At 39.2% G+C, this 17724-nt stretch overlaps 1 protein-coding gene across 5 annotated transcripts in view; it reads left to right on the forward strand.

Moving 5' to 3' along the window:
- The window catches only part of LOC136442865 (actin filament-associated protein 1-like), a 30793-nt gene that overhangs the window by 3138 nt on the left and 9931 nt on the right, over positions 1–17724 (forward strand). For 2 of the 5 annotated variants that reach the window (XM_066439860.1, XM_066439861.1), the window contains exons 2-12: positions 202–327; positions 881–906; positions 3128–3223; positions 3672–3798; positions 13642–13836; positions 14293–14367; positions 14533–14631; positions 15386–15443; positions 16080–16230; positions 16644–16817; positions 17259–17384. In XM_066439860.1, coding sequence (XP_066295957.1) covers positions 202–327; positions 881–906; positions 3128–3223; positions 3672–3798; positions 13642–13836; positions 14293–14367; positions 14533–14631; positions 15386–15443; positions 16080–16230; positions 16644–16817; positions 17259–17384 — 1253 coding nt within the window. The remainder of the gene's footprint in view (positions 1–201; positions 328–880; positions 907–3127; positions 3224–3671; positions 3799–13641; positions 13837–14292; positions 14368–14532; positions 14632–15385; positions 15444–16079; positions 16231–16643; positions 16818–17258; positions 17385–17724) is intronic. The other 3 variants (XM_066439862.1, XM_066439865.1, XM_066439866.1) reach the window with 3 other exon arrangements.

Here is a 17724-nt window from a genome sequence, read left to right on the forward strand (position 1 = left end):
ACAAAATACAAATGTATTACTACAAGGTGACCCGAAAATGTATTTTGTTTGCTTTATACTTAATCTTAACAATTATCATTTTGATACAGACTGTATAAGTGTACTTTGGTGCACACCTAGATTATAAAACCACCACAAACATTCCAATATTTACACTTATTAGTCTATCATGTTGGTATAAACTGTTTTGTTTTCCACCAGCCTTGGAGGATCTTCTTCCTGGGATCCAGGAGTATCTCTGTCATCAGCTGTCAGGAGAGAAGTTATCCAGGCCAGCAGCCAATCAGAGACTGGAGTTCATCAAGTTACTGGACAAGTACAAAACAGGTCAGAGGTGAAAGGTCATGACTGACCATTCTGTGGGGATGGCTACTTGATCACTGATTCAGTCTTTTATATTTGGTTTTAAGTTGCTTTTGAATGACTGGGTATTTATTCATTCATAAATATATAGATTTGTATGTAAAACTATTGCTTTCCAATAGAATATCAATTTAACATCTACTAATAGAATTCCATGAAGTGTATTTGTATCTCCACCATCCTGAAAAGATAAGTCCGAATCCAATATACCCACTGTTTTTTCTTGTTTTTCAAAGAGGCAGATTTGTGTGACCCGCAGATTAATATTAATGGAGGTTAACCATTCTGTACCCTCCTAAATGACTTCCTGCAAATGAAAGATTTATGATTTAAGCTGCAATTGATTGTCCCCACCTTGCTACTTGTTATTGCAATCATGTCAAGATACAATCAATGCATGAAGGTTGAGTGTGTTTTTGATATTGACTATCTACTTCCTTCAGCTGCAGAAACTGTTGTGAAAACTGCTCACATCAAACTTTCTGATGACAATCATTCTTTTTTGTGCCATCCACAGATACCAAAAGGGTTCCGTCAATAGAAGTGAGTAGAGTTTGTTTATTTTATGTAGCGGTAGCAACTTTTTTTCTACTTTGTTTGATAGTGAAAGAGTGAAAAATCTTTCAAGAACAAGAAATTCTGCAATTTACTGAGAGGGGTAAAAGAAGAAAATAAATTTCGCAGTACAATAAAAATCAAGAGTTTGCGGTATTGTTGAGTTTGTGGTTGAAAGAATGATACCAACATAATGCCTGTTTAATGAGTGTTAGCAAATGTGAGACCTTTGCTGTGTCATGACTGAAAAAAACAACTTTAAAATACTGCAAATATTTTCAATATTTACAGTATCTTATCTATAAAATAAGGACCTAATAAATAAGTGAATCTGTTTGATCAAAATGAGGAAGAAAAAAGCTGTATAAAAAAGGTGGACTGGGAAAAAGTCCAAGTTTAAAACCATTCTGACTGGCTTCCTTGTGAATGGACATGACATTGACCCACAAAGGTCATGTTGGCACTGAAACATGAGCGCTGACTTTCAAGATGTTGGCAAAACCTGAAGCTGGGTCAAAAAACACTTATTCAGCCGAACCTGTTATCTGATACTTCTCTGTATTCAAAGTATAGAAACATGTCTGGCTGATTTTTTGCAAATGTGCCAATGCTGCTTTGTCAACAAAAGATGCAAAACAATTGTAGTCTTGTGTTGGAGTGAACACTGACTTGTGTTTACCATGTACTAGTAGTTGGGACTGAAACTTCCTCAAATTTCTTTGTAGTGTGAGTCATGCAGACTACTTTGTTTACTCTCACAGCTTTTGTTCTCTAATACAATTAGGTGGCGACTGTAGGGTTACTTAAATGGGCAGAAGTGAAAGAAGAAACATTTTCACTTTCACTTTGAATTTGTCACACAGAAACATAAGTCTACCTTGTATTGAAGTTGTAAGCAATTATATTGTAATGATCTCAGTTCTATGGCTGCAAATAGTTTGATTGTCTCTTTTAACATATTTTCAACTTTGCATTTGATTTTCTTATTCCACCGGTCTCTCTAGATCTCTCTTGTTCTTTACGATTTCTCTTATTCAATCACTTATTCAGTCTTTGTCAATCAACTTTAATGACATTTCTTCTACTCATTTGAACCCAGGCAGGAGAAGATGATCATGAAATGTATGAAGACACTCTCGTGCCAGACAAACCTACATGTCGTTTCCTACACCGAAATGGAAACGGATCATTCTTAGAGGAATGTCGGACGACTCGGCCCATTACCAACTCGGCCCAGTCAACTCGGCCCATTTCCCTAGTCAACTCGGCCCATCTCCCTAGTCAACTCGGCCCAAAAACCTCAAAGTCAACAGTTTGAAGTTCTCTGACAAAAAGACGTGGTCTGTATTAAATCAAATTGATTGCCTATAAGCGCCGGTGGTATGGGTCTCCAAAAACCTCAAATTAAGTCAACAGTTCGAAGTTTTCTGACAAAAAACATGGTCTCTATGAAAATTATGTTGATTGCCTATCAAAAGCACCAGCGGTATGGAGCTCCAAAAACCTCAACAAGTCGAAGTTGTCTAACAATTAGGCAAGGAGACATTGTTACTTAACATGTACATGTATGTTACTACCCATGACACGGCGGGTTTAACATTAAAAATTGCAGTCATGAGGTTGTGGTTTAGAAGTTTTTTTGTTTTGTTTTATTTTGTGGAAATTTGGCGATGGGCCGAGTTGACCTCGGCAATGGGCCGAGTTGACCAGATTTGCGATGGGCCGAGTTGGAAATGGGCCGAGTTGTCCTGATACCTTCTTAGAGGATGTAAGATTTTGTGGAGTTTTGCACTTCTCAAAGCTAACATTCCAGCATCATTGGACCACTAACATTGGGACATTTTCTCAATGCTGCATACATCTGCAGTATTTTGATAGCCTCCTTAGCAGGCTCTACAAGCTTTTGGGAGGCTTTTTGGGGCCAATCTTCCCTGAGCGTTTTTAACTTCCCTTTGAGATGCTAATATTTAGCAGGCTCTACAGAGACAGTGCACATTCATTCTGAATTTGTCCCACTGAAAAATAAATCTACCTTGCAAGATATTACAGTTCTATGGCTGTAGAAAGTTTGATTGTCTCCAACTTGTAACATATTTTCAACTTTCGATTTTCTTATTTCAGTCTCTCTCTCTCGCTCTTTCTTTATGATTTTTCCTATTACCTTTGTCAATCAACTTAAATGATATTTCTTCTACTCAATTGAACCCAGGCAGGAGAAGATGAAATGTATGAAGACACTCTCGTGCCAGACAAACCTACAAGTAGTTTCCTACACCGAAATGGAAACGGATCATTCTTAGAGGATGTAAGATTTTTTGGAGTTTTGCACTTCTCAAAACTAACATTCAAACATGGCCACTAACGTTGTGATACTTTTTCAAAGCTGCAAACAGTTGTACTATGCCAGCCACTTGCATCTGTTGTATAGTGTCTATTCAGGTGATATGAATGTACAGTTAGAAATTAACCCCAGGTGAGAGCTGTCATAAACCTCTTCAACTGCTGTCTTCTTTGCTGCTTCTTTTGATAATTGTTGGCCTTGAAATTGTTGTCAACTATCACATTCAAATTATAAAGCCTGAAAGATTTGTATTATGTAGACTCTGAACGATTAAAACATTAAAACAAATAAAGTCATTTTCGTTTGGTCAATTTTTTATATCAATTCTTGTAACTCATTAAACATATTACAGTTATGGGCCCTTTATATATATGACATGTTTCTTGAATTTTGTTTGTGCTTTAATGACCAGGTAAACGGAGATGAATATTATGAGGACACCCTCCCAGCATCCTCCAATGGTTCAGCCCGACCAGACAGTTTCATTGAGAGACAGAAGATTCCACTTCCTCCCATTCCCGGCCAGGGGGGTGAGCAGGGTAAGTCAGAGAAAATTTGCAAGAGAAGCAAATTTATTTTTTTAGTACAGTACAATTCAGGAGGAAGTACAGGAATAACAACAGGAACCAAACAATTGAGGAAGTTTTTGTTTGTACATGTGTAAAGAGAAAAGCGATGCAGATGTAAAGACTAACTTTTAGTTTCACATAGGCAGGGAACGTGCCAGATAATATATGAAATCTGAATGTGCAAATGCAGCACCATTTCAAGAGTTTCACTTCTATCTTTTTCTAAAATTGTGGAACCTGATGTTTATAGCCTAAGCACAGAGCATTGACGAGTATGTAGTATGACTATTGACAACACACTCACATTTTTCCAATATTTATTGTAATTTCATTGTACATTGTCTATGAAAAGAACAATTTGTCCAGGTCAAGTCTTAATGTTGTCTTTCTTAAATATTTCAGGCCTGTTCATTGAGAGCAGACTGATTATATTGGCACTCAAGTTTTCCATATAATTTTATTATTTACAGACTAAGTAATAAACGTATATCATGAAGGAAATTAGGAAATGTACAGTTTATTTGCTCATGATCCATGTTGTACTGTAGCTCAGTTGATCCATGAGAAATATACCTGCCTACCGTGAGAAACCTCTATACACCTCTTGTTGTGGGACATTCCTTCTCGCAAGCAACTTCCTGTATGAATACAAATACCACAAACTTTTCTACATGTAGGCACATTTCCAAGAACACAGGATGAATTGTAATCCGTGGGATAAGGTCCGTGGATTTTGTCTGTAACCATCGCTTTAGGCAAACTACTTACAATGTACATAAATGTGCATGTACCGGTTTTGTGCAATCAACCAAGAAGAGGTCATAAACAAAGCCAGGCTTGAAATACCGGCTGCATACACAGGTTAACACAGGTCAAATAGGAGCTATGCAGGTACCTCCACTAGTATATAGATTATATACATGTTGTAGCTACTCCAGGGTCTATGGAAAAGCTAACTTGCAACTCCAGAATGATATGCCAGCAGTAGTGGCCCTAAAATGCCTTGCAAACTTTATGGTACAGTGATGCTTTAGAAATGCTCAGATTACAGAATATATTCAAAATTTGTACCCCTTAGTCTTAGCAATATCATAAAACATTTTGGACTGAAGGGACTAAATGGTCGACTTAAAGGGAAGAAAATGAGGTAAAATCCACCTGGTTCAGGTTACAAATGTATAATGCAGAGGAAAGTATTTCGAGCCCTGGAAACTCTTTCTTTGTTTTCTGTAACTCAAGCATATCTTATTCACTGTAAGTAATTGGGCTGGGAACACCTGCAAACTCTGACTTGCACTATTTTTAGACCTTGATTGTTCGCCATCTATTCCCAGTGCATGTTTTCTAATTACACCACCTAGCAGGAGCAGATAGATCTGCATGTATTATTTTAATTGTACTGAAGATTCAGAAATACTCTAAGGCTAGAAATGTAGTCCTGCCAACATTTTCATAGACCAAAAATTTTCAATTTGTTTCTGATTTTAAATCCCTGCGCTCATGTAGGTTCTAACAAGGGATCTCAGACCACACTTTTTATACAGTGTATCCTGAAGATTAGAGACATCCATTTAAGCAAATATACAATGTAGACTCCTACAAGTTTGATTGTCAAAGACGTAACGGTTACAGGAATCATAACTTAATGTGCTTCTAATGTAGATTGTTTTAAAGTCCATGATAAAAATAAACTTAAGGTGATAATGATTCTGTACAATCTCCAGACACATCCTCTATCTCTTAAGCTTTCTACTCAAGTGCGGAAAAGCCTTGCAGCCCTAACGTTAGTACTAGTGATTCCTTACTGTTCCATGATTATTGACTCATCTGTACAAAGTTGAATAACATTGCAACAGTCAGACTTTCTTCAGACTCAAAAATCTTTGGGCAAACTGAAATTTTGGCCACCATTATGGCTTGTGGGGAGGTGCAATGTCCACTGGGTCTTCTCCATAACAGTCTTCTCCATAGCTGAAGTTTCTCTTGTCAGACACTCAGACTACAGTCCAAGAGCTGGGTTGTACAGGACATGAGATGTGCTGTCCTTACTCTCAGGCTGTCCATCAGCTGGGTTGTACAGGACATGAGATGTGCTGTCCTTACTCTCAGGCTGTCCGTGAGTTGGGTTGTACAGGACATGAGATGTGCTGTCCTCACTCTCAGGCTGTCCGTGAGTTGGGTTGTACAGGACATGAGATGTGCTGTCCTTACTCTCAGGCTGTCCATCAGCTGGGTTGTACAGGACATGAGATGTGCTGTCCTTACTCTCAGGCTGTCCGTGAGTTGGGTTGTACAGGACATGAGATGTGCTGTCCTCACTCTCAGGCTGTCCGTGAGTTGGGTCGTACAGGACATGAGATGTGCTGTCCTTACTCTCAGGCTGTCCGTGAGTTGGGTTGTACAGGACATGAGATGCGATGACCTCACTCTCAGGCTGTCCGTGAGCTGGGTTGTACAGGACATGAGATGTGCTGTCCCCTTCAGAACCAGTGGACTGCGATCCATTGCTGTAGATCCTGCTCTCACTTGGAACCTTGTTTTCTTCCTCCACTCCGTAAGGATCTTTGCCATCATTCGTCGAGGGATCACCGTTTTCCGCTTTTTCATCATCATCTTTCGGCAGTAACTGGTCTTCTGATTGGGCAACTGGTTGCCTGACGATTGTTGCGTGTTGGTCAGTGATGCTTTCCGGTGGTGTAGCAGCTGCCTCTGTATGGCCTCCCGCATCTTGTGGGGGGTCAGGACAGCCTGCTCCATACAGGGGAATCTTGTAGCTGTCGTTTTGCCCCAGGTCTTCCTTGCAGGCCACAGCATATGGCTTGATCTCTGGTCCTTCTTCTTCGTTGTAGGCCACTGCATATGGCTTGATCTCTGGTTCTTCATCTTCATTGTAGGCCACTGCATATGGCTGTATGGTGTCGTTGTCTCCAGATGTCTGGCTTAGGGCAGGGTTGGGTTGTTTGTGTGTTGTTGAGTTCCTGTCAGATGCTTGCCCATCAGCGGAGTCGGAGTATGCCACTGCGTACGGCTCGATTTTCTGGCTTCCTTCTGTTTCGGAGGGTTCATCATCTGTTCCAGTCGGAACATCATGATTGGCCAAATCTGTGCCATGCCAGAACTTGTAGATGAAGAGTACACCTACTAATGCTGACACAAGGAGGAGGGGTGCAACAACAGCACTGATCATGGCCAATATATAGGTGCTGTTGTCATTCTTGTGGGTGTCTTGCTCTCCCCCAAGTAGAACGATATAGTCCATCTCTGTTGTGTGCTGAGAGAGTGGCATGTCATTTGTGGATGACGACTCTGTGTAGTCCTCAGTGGAAATGTTCATGTCCATCTGGCAGACATCCTTGCTCCTGTTCATGAGGAGAGATCCACTCTGGTCAGCAGGTGATGCACACTGCAGTGTCTTGCCATCAGAAATCTGGTGTAGGTATGGTAGGTTACAGATGAACCATGTCAGGTTCTCGTCACATCTCAGCATGTTATTCGTTATCTTGAGATACAGACGCTGGTTTTGCTTCAGATCCGTGACATTGCTGTTGATAGTAGTGATGCGATTGTGTCGTAGGTCTGCCATGGTCAATGCTTTAGGCTGTAGAAGTGCATCAACGGGCAGAGAACTCAAATGGTTCATGGTCAAACGCAGAGTGAAAAGGCGTGGCAGGCCACGAAATGCGTACTGCGATATGGCAGAAATGGCATTCTTGTCAAGGCTCAAGATTTCCACCGTCTCAAGCCCAAGGAAGGTATCAGACTCTGAGGGGAAAGGAAAGTTTATCATTCATAAGGCCACACCAATTTTTATTTTTGCTTCTAGGAATAGCCAGTTCTGTTTTTCCCATTTTGACCACACAAAAAAATAGGGTCGCTATTCCTATTCACAAATTTTTACTCACGATTTTACTATTTGTTCAGTTGTAAAACTCAATAGCCACCAAAATAGATTATAAAGGCCTGCACATACCTGAAAAGTGTGGTCACAGTTTTAATATCATAAGTTATACTTTCTCATTTATTAAAACTATTTCTCAATATCAATCCATATATTACATGACAAAAGGTAATTTTGTTACTGAAATTATAGTACTGGATCAAAGAAAGGGGTGCATTGCATAAAATGAGCCATACAAAGCTGAAACTTGAATAATCCTAAACCCTTATCTTCACCCCCAGACTATTTGCAAAAATGATTTTGTTAAATTTTTTTTTTGGCCTGTCACTCCAATTTTTTTCTGAAAAATTCTGAGAATCAACAAATAAAATTGGTGTGGCCTAAAGATGACAGCAAATACATGGTACCAACATAACCAGCAGCAGCGGCAATGTTAGAACAAGGAGTTGTGAGATTGAAAGTTTTGCTTAAAGTTACAAGAACATACAAATAGAAAAGTATTAGGCTACACTGACTAATTATTTTATTACTGACAAGCAGGGCTAAAAAGATTCATTTTTAGAAATAAAGTACACTGGTACACCCAACCGAAAAAATTAGGTGCAGATAAAGAATTTTGGGTGCGCAACATAAAATAAAGTTGAATGTCAGCAAAACATAATCTCTTAAGAGGCTGATCTGTCTGTAAAAACCAAACATAAGGTGGCCAAAGTCAAAAAAGAAACTTTGTTCAATTTTGTGTGGTGATAGGGCATTGGCCCAAACCTACAATACGGGAAAGTTTTGGGTGGGTGGGTGTTAACCAGTTGCCATGGCAACGGCCATTTTTCAAAACGGCAGATTTTCGCCTCTCGCTCAAAATGGACCATCTTTGGCCAGTAGTACAGTAGTAACTCCTGCAAATGAACAGAAATTTTGTTGCCTGTAGCATTATGTTATTATCAATATCTTAACAAGAAAAATGATGTAAAGTTTTGGCAGTGAGGTGCAACAAACGTTTAAAGATGACCTGTTTTTGTAAAATTTTAAAATTGACAAAAAGTCATTTTTTTAATATTTTAGCAAGCAATATCTCCTTAAAGGGCACTTGAAATTTGTTGATTTCTGGCACAGCTCTAGCTTAGACCTTTATGGATATCATGTTAAAAAAAAGTTTGGGTTCTCAATGGGGCGGGCGAGAGTGACCCAAAGACTAAGCCATTGTTTTCATTGTAGCAGAATTGCAACTACAGAATTGTAGGTGAAATAAACATGTGCAACTTGGTGATTGAGATAAAAGAAACTTTCCTTTAACTTTTTATGCTGCAAGAAACCTGCCTGGCACTTACAAAAGTATTTTGTAACAGTAGTTGACTGCTGGTTGCCATGGCGTTGGAATGAATAATAAAAAGAGTTTTGTATAATTATACATGTATTTCCAAGGTATATTTAACCTCCTTGATATTTCTAAATTGATAGTTGGTGTAGCTAACATTTTTTTTTTTCTTTTTGAAAAAAAAAGAGAAAGCGAATATACAAGGTCTGAATGATACTTCGTTCTTGGACCCCCCTCAGAGACCCTTAAAAATCAAACAATTTATGGTTAAAAATTACTGAAATTGCGATGGCTGCCCTGATTATTATAATGAAGATATGGACATGAGTTTTATATTTTGTAGCATGGTTTCCAGAGTTCTATAGACCAAACGTTCAATATCAAGCATTGAAATTAAGAGGGTGTACTAGAGGGTTATCAGAACCAATGAAAGCAGAATTTCATCTCGCTAAATTTTAGTCATTTTTAAATGGCTTTTTCTCCCATCATCGGCAATGTTGATGGATGGTTTTACAATGCTGGAGAGAGGAACATCTACTGAGACAAAAAGCAAGCGTCGTTTAATTGGGACATGCATAACGGGAGCCGTGAATTTGGGGTCTACATGTATATGGGGATTTTTCGCCCATGTTACTTCGGGGCCTACCTCGCAAGAGGTCAGGGGTCAACATACTGTTATGCAATGAGTGCATAAATTATGCTAATGACTGGCCACTTTTTGCTCATTCTGCTTCAAGTTGGTTTTTACAGACAGCTACTCTTAAGAAGTTAAATCTGTAATTCTATAGCGTACTTCAAAATTTTACAAACAAGTAATACAATTCGAATAAAGTACAACAAAAGGTTATATTGCTTTTTCGAATACTTAGATTTCAAGAATATCCTATCTACAAGTGTACAATTATAGTACCTTTACCCTATAGCATACAAAAATATCTAGGTGCACCAGTGCACCCACACACAGTCAAAAATTAGGTGCACAGCTCCAATTTTGGGTACACAAAGGTCATGTACCCACTGTTTCAAGTCCTGTTATTAGACACCCCAAAACTGATACAAGCATGGAGTGAAGCATGAAAAAAAAGTATGGTGGAAAAAACAAGAAGCCTAAATAATAGAGTGTTGTCAATTTACCTAGACTGGAGATTCGGTTGTCACCCAGATGAAGATTTATCAGGGACGACAGACCTTGGAAAGCCCCGGGCTGGATTGTGGAAACGTTTGACTCTTTGATCCACAGACGTTGAAGGTTTGAGGAGTTTGGAAAAGACAACTCCAGGAGCGTAGAAGGGGTGAGATGCTGGATGTAGATTGAACAAGTTTCTTTGTGGAAGCCAGTCGGTATGGCATCAAGGCATACTTTGAAGCTGTACGTATTTCCTCCATGTCCAACCCAGCTGCAGGGGGAATGCTCCCCAGGCACAATCGGACAGTGACAAACATACTTTTGTGACCTGTGGTTATGCTTCTCACGTACTTCCTTATTTGGATGACAGCTATCTGGGCATGAAAAAAATTCTGCAAGCACAAAATGTAGATGAATGAAGGCCAGCAGCAGCAAGACCAGTGCCTTGCTTCGTGGCATCTTGGTAACTAACGTGTGCTTCACTAAGAGTAGCCTGAATATACATCTCACACATCCACCTACGCTTACGATTTTTTTAATTTCAAAAATCATGTTATTGGCAAAGTTCAATTTGTTGCTACAAATGAGTCTGAGAAAGTTTACCATCTGCAGGTCTGTTTTGAAACATCATTGGATATTGAGGAAATTAGTTTGCAAGTAATTTTTCACTTACAAGTGGGCAGGAAAGAGCTTTTACGTCATGCCTCATATCAATTAAGGACTGGCTGAATATGCATATTTTTTCACTGCATTTTCCTATGTATAAGTGTGCTGTTATTACCAGGCTTACTTTTGAATGTTGATATATGAATTACTGTATTCTGCAAATGGTTTCCATCATTTTTATCTCAGTAGAAAGGTTGTACAGGATGTGAGTTATGCTGTACTGTTCTGAACCAGTGGACTGTGATCGGAATCTCCTTTTTTCTTTGTCTTTTTTGTTGAACTGAAGAAACCAGTTGCTCCAAAATGTACTGTGATTCACTTTATCTTCACGGTAGCAACACTTCACGGTGTAAGGAAAATTGACATTTTTACTGAACTTTAACTTCACGGTGGTGGCAAGTGATTTACAGAACGGATTTGTGAAGGTTCAGAAATGATAACAACAGGTTTTTTCATGGTGATGATAAGTTCACGGTACAGAGGTGACCGTGAAAACAGTGAACATACAATGTAAAGTTACAGTGAAAGAAACAAGAATTACAGTACATCACAGTTTCACTTGATTAATTTGAACACGGAAATTACTGTCACATAAATATCAACTTTAGCAGTAATTTCCGTGTTCAATCTACTGTAAATGCAGAAATGTTCGCAGTGGTTTTATGTTCGCGGTTTTCGCGGTGAACTCTTTGGCGCCAACTTTAAACCACCGCGAAACTTTTTGCCCGCCTATGACTGTAGCTCTACTATTGTTTTAAACGCAAACTCAAAACTACTGCAAACACTCCATTTTCTCCCTACCGCAAAATCAAAACCATGCGAACCTAAATGCATCCACAGTAATCAAGTCACAATGTGCGTTGCGTGCAGGAATTGATCAATACTCCATGCAGGCACATGTACATAATATATGTACTATGATGTTGTTTTTTATGGAAGAAAAAGGAAAATTGCAAAGTTAATCCAATTCCTAGATTTTTCAAGCAAGTGATGCTCCCTGAATGTACCCTTAATAATCACTTATCTTGATATATCTTCTGCCTCAGAGAAAGAAGTCTCGCCACCACTTGCAATTTTACTTTTTATTTTGAGAGACTTATTGAAACAATTTTTCGTTATTAACGTAAAAAGGCAAATAATACCCCCAAAAGATATCTTAAAATCCTATTTACATAAAAAACTGTTAAGGTAACCTAAGTTATTTTCAGTGTACCATGACTTGGAGACAACATTCATGTCCTATAGTATAGCAATTTACAACCCAATGTAGTTACATAGTATACCAAGCAACTAGCTCAGGGTAGAAAGTAATTTGCCAATTCTGTTTTAAGTAGTTATCAAGTTAAGCACTGTGGTTAAATCCTGTAATTATATATTTATGTTTCGCCAACGAAACATATTGTTTTTGTCAGGTTTCTTCTCCTTCTTCTCCTTCTTCTCCTGTCAAATCTTCAAATCGCTTCTTCTCGGTCGTCCGTCGACCAAATTAGCTGAAATTTGGTATGGAGGTAGAGTACGTGTATACCCCTAGACCCTTTTTAATTTTTTTTGATATAAGTTTTTAAAATGATTTTATGGAGGTTTTTTGGTCATTTTCAGACAAAAGTCGCACATGATGGCCTCCAGTGCCGTGGTGTTGAAACCTAAGGACCTGAAATTTGGTTTAGTTGTGCATTGGATATTTACCCAAAGGACCCCATTATTTTTTTTGGCATACACTACTTCAAAATGATTTATTTTGCAATTTTTTTATGCAATTTTTGGTTATTTTCTGTCGGGGCCAGCAAGAACTAGGTCATACTGTAACATAAGCCCTCCTACACTTCCCCTGTCTGGGACTTAAAACCAAGCAGATGTCAGGGGGTACCTCTACTAATGGTATTACAGAAAGTTATATGTACCTTATGTTACATGGTACGGATGTTATATTTGAGATGTAGGTACCTATAGGAAAGGTGACTACACCTGACAATTACTTATGCTAATGAGGACCTAATTCGCATAATGTATGCATAAAGTTGTATGTCCCTTACCGTAAATGCTGCGGATGTCATCTTTGAGATGTAGGTACCTTTAGGAAAGGCGAACACACCAGGCCATAAATTATGCTAATTGAGGACCTAATTTGCATAATCGATGCATGATGTTGTATGTCCCTTACCGTAAAAGCTGCGGATGTCATCTTTGAGATGTAGGTACCGTTAGCAAAGGTGATCACACCTGGCCATGAATTATGCTAATGAGGACCTCATTTGCATAATTCATGCATAAACTTGTTTTTCCCTTACCATGACAGCTGCAGATGTCATCTTTAAGATGTAGGTACCATTAGGAAAGGTGAATGCACCTGGCCAAAAATTATGCTAATGAGGACCTCATTTGCATAATTTATGCAGAAACTTGTATTTCCCTTACCGTACAAGCTGCAGATGTCATATTTGAGATGTAGGTACCTTTAGGAAAGGTGCACACACCTGGCCTTGACATATGCTAATGAGGACCTCACCTGCATAATTTATGCATGATGTTGTATTCCCCTTACTGTAAAAGCTGCGGATGTCATCTTGAACATGTAGGTACATGTAGGAAAGGTGAAAGCACCTGGACATAACTTATGCTCAGGAGGACCTCATTTGCATAAATTATGCAGAAACTTGGATTTGCCCAGGAGTTATTTTGGGACAGCCCACTTCTTGCATGAGGAGTATGGGCGAAACATCCTGAATTTGCTCTTAAAGCAAATGACGGCCAGTCTAGTGTATTATTTGTATTTGTTATGTCACATAATCGTTTTCTGTATCCCTTCAGATGAGGAGGAATACGAGTGTCCAGTGGCTGCCCCAGCCCAGGACGGTCCTCCCCTGCCCCCACGGTTCCCCCCCACCCCTGCTCCCACTGTGGCTCTCCCCCCGCGGCCAGCCGCCCCCCTCCCCACCCCTCAGATAGAGCAGGAGGATTATGAGGACATGTATGAGGAACCTGTCGGTCATCAGGCTACTGAAGGTGGGCATTATGGACTTTTCCCTTGGATAAAAGTGGCAAACTTAAAGTAAACTGTTATTTCCAAAATATCTATCTTGACTTAATGTCAGTGCCAATATCTTTTAAATCTTTGCTGATTATGTGCCTTTATTTACAATGTATTTTGAACCTCAGAAACAAGCAAGCAATATGGTGGTTTATGGAGCTGATCTTCCTAAAAATCACCCTCGTTGAACCAGGGCCACTCCGCTCCACGTTACATCGCTCAATACACGAGCGATGTAACGTGGAGCGGAGTGGCCCTGGTTCAACGAGGGTGCCTAAAAATCAGAGTAATGTCTAACATGTCAGTTTTAATTCTTCTACTTTTTCCCTGTTTGGAGGACTAATTTTTGGTGTGTCACAGTAAAACTTTTAAGTGATTCTCATCTTCCCTTCTGTCTTTCTATTGTACTTTCCCATCATACCTTGTAACAGCAACAAGTTCAGAGATCACCTTGCCAACTGGTGATGATGATGATGAGATGTATGAAGAAGTACCGATAACTCCCCGTGAGTTTTCACAGTTCCACAATCTCAACTTTCACATTCTGTTTCTGAAAACCTTCTTTGACTTTTTGTTACTTTGCAGCTAACATACTGTACAATCCAATGATAATAGCTTTCCTGAAACCATACAGACTTTCAATTGGGAAATATATAATCTTTTCTTTGTAGAGACAGAACAGGCACCTGAAGCAGTAAGCGACGACACCTATGACATCCCTGATGTTGACCAATCAGCAATGGGGAGAAATTCTATTGTGTCACCTCCAGGTAGATTGGGCATTGGCCTTTTGCAGTGCTTCATACTGCTTTGGCATCTTTCCAATGCACAACTGCCATCATGCATCTAGTGCAAAACGCTGTGCTGTTTTAAAGTCTACATTGTAGTTGGATTGCTGTCAACATATTCCTAAAGTTATAGCTTTATGAATATGTTGACAGCAATCCAACTACAATGTAGACTTTCAACAAATCAAAAATGAACATGTTGTTTTATGCACAGCATAAAAATGTATAAATCTGGATTTTACAAGATGACTCCATTCCTTGGTTGAAGAACTGCCACATGCGGCTTTCTGTTCAGCATTGAGTGTAGAAATCTTAGCAGAGAGTTGCCTACAATTTTAAAGCTTTATTTCTGTTCTTCTATATACAAACTCTCTTGTTGCAACTGACAGCTTGTACCATCATTTCAGGACCAGCACTATTTTGAGCCTGCCATTTTCTTCTTGCTTGAGCAAAATATACGCATTGTACATTCCAGATTTGTACTTGCTAGAGCTTAACTAACGACTCTGCAGCTCATATTTACAGCGATGTGTAAGACCACTAACACTGCTGATGATGATGATGATGACGATAATGATTTCTACAAACAATTAGAATGTTTTTCAGATTAATTCCTCTACTTTCTGTTTTAAATGCATCAATACACAAAATTTGTATTGATAAGGCAGAAGTCTGAGTGAGTGCAAAGTTTAACCTTCAGGGGCTGGTCATCAGTTTGAAACTTTTTTTGTTTCAGGTGGAGACTCGGGTGATGAGAGTGGGTCGTATGAAGATTATGACGACGATGAGGAAGAGTGAGTTATACATATATTATATAATTACTGTCTTTTTCTACATGTAAGTCTTTGTCTAGCATTAAACTTGTTTGTAGATTTGAATATACAACAGATCTAGAATAGCTGAAATGTGAATGATTGAATTTTTTAATGATTTTATTAAGTACTACGTTTATTAAAGAATGAGCTTTAATGATTTTATTAAGTACTACGTTTATTAAAGAATGAGCTAAAATTACGAATTGACCTGGGAGTTCTTTGGAAAGATTCTTCAACATCTAAAATTAGTAATCCAGGCAATAGTATTCTTTTAAATGGCTGATTACAAATCCTGCCACAAGTACACAAGTATCAAAAGTTGGGGAAAAGACATGGGACATTATTCTGCCTATACAGCTACATTGTGTTCTGTCTACTTTTGTCTATTTCTTTTTTGTGGGGGGGGGATTTTTTGGCTTGCCAGTTTCATGAATCTGTTAGTTTTGTAAACTCAGCACAAAGGATGAAGGGAAATACTAACTCGTGCGAAGGATGGCGGGAGCATTTCTGGAGTTGGCGCACATGGTACAACACAGCTGGTTTAGTAGTCTCTTTCCTCCACAAAAATTCCAAAGCCTACTGCCCTTGTATGAATCATTACTTACACTGTTGCAGCACCAAGAAGAAAGGAAAGGTTAAGAAGAAGGAGAGCAAGCCTGAGGTGTTTGAGTTACCGGAGGCCCAGATCAGCGGAGTGCTGCAGAACAAGAGGAAGATCGGTGGATGGGTGAAGAGGTTCTGCGCTGTGAAGGACTCGAGATTCCTGGTGAGTTAAGTTTTATGGTGTTATAACAACTTGAGCATTTTCTTAGTACTGAAACACAAGAGGCAAGTATAGCACAGTCTCCCCGGCTCCCGGTAATCGAACCCGGGCCCACCGGTGCACAAACCGCACGCACTAACCGCTAGGCTAATATAAAAGGTCTGGACCATTTAGACTGGTCAGTTAATGGCGCTTGAACCCCACTGTTACACTACTCCCCTTTTTCTTTTTAAGAGTTGTCCTCAAATCTCAGTTCGATATCCCTGTGAATCTAGATTTGAACTTTTCTCATTGGGACGGAAAATAGTTCAAATCTTGAGACAGCACTGGTCTGCAATATCATGACACAAAGTCAAGTACTCCTAAGTTTTCTGTCAGTTTAGCCTCAATATCTGTTTATTTTCTCCATGCACCAGGCGTACAAACGTGCAACCGACGACAAGCCATACGTAGACATGTACCTGCCTGGCAGTTCTGTGGTGTATTCAGAGAAGGAGGGCAAGAAACAACATGTCGTGAAGTTAGTTGGAGGAGGGGACACCCATGTTCTCTCTGTAGGGAACAAAGCAGAGGCAGACAAGTGGATAAAGGTACTTCTGTCTTGATTGAAGTTTCAAGCTGATGTGAAGATGCAATTATGATATAGATTAATAAATATACTTATTGTATAGAAATGACAAATTTCATGTATGTGATTTCGAATGACTTTGTGAACCTTAAGCATAGAAATTAAGAAACAGAATAATACAGTTGATTGGATTTTAACATTGTAAGTTAGTGGTTTCATAAATAGTTTTGTAAAAAGTGTAGCTCATTTATCGTATTTCATTACACACTGAGGAAAACAGCAGACAGGCTGTTCAAACATTGGCATTAGTTCAAATTTCAGTTGTGAAAATATTAAAATGATTGTAGTAAGCAGTGGTTAATACAATAATTTACTATTACCTCCTTTTCATTCATATATTTTGGAAAGATAGACTACCTGACTAATAAAACATATTTTTCCTGACCTCTGTTCTTGTGTTCAGCTGTTGGAAGAGGAGACCCTGTCAGGTTCAGGAGGGATGCTGGCCCCGGGAGGTGCCAAGGTGGGGAGGACCCCCAGCAATGTCAGCGACATCAGCAGGGGATCCAACTCCAGCAGGGAGAATGAGGTGGGTAATGGGTCTGTGCATAGGTCAGCACTGTCTGTGGATAAGCCCTTCTAGTCATGTCTATCTTACTTGATTGTACAATGTCTAAAAAGGTGTGAATCAGCAAATGACAGCATCTGCCACATAAGTAGCAGATTGTGCAGTTTAATGTGTTAAACCTTGCATAATGATTTAACTGTCAGTTTATACTGTAATATGGCATTGTTGAATTTTGATAATTGTATTGAAACTTAAAGCAAGGTACCATTGACTCACATAATCCCAGCAGGTATACTTTAAGAGCACCACATTGAAAAAAGAATGTCTTGATATATCTGACAGTGGGCTTTTATATGCATTA

Source organism: Branchiostoma lanceolatum, chromosome 10, assembly GCF_035083965.1.
Source record: "Branchiostoma lanceolatum isolate klBraLanc5 chromosome 10, klBraLanc5.hap2, whole genome shotgun sequence".
NCBI lineage: Eukaryota > Metazoa > Chordata > Leptocardii > Amphioxiformes > Branchiostomatidae > Branchiostoma > Branchiostoma lanceolatum.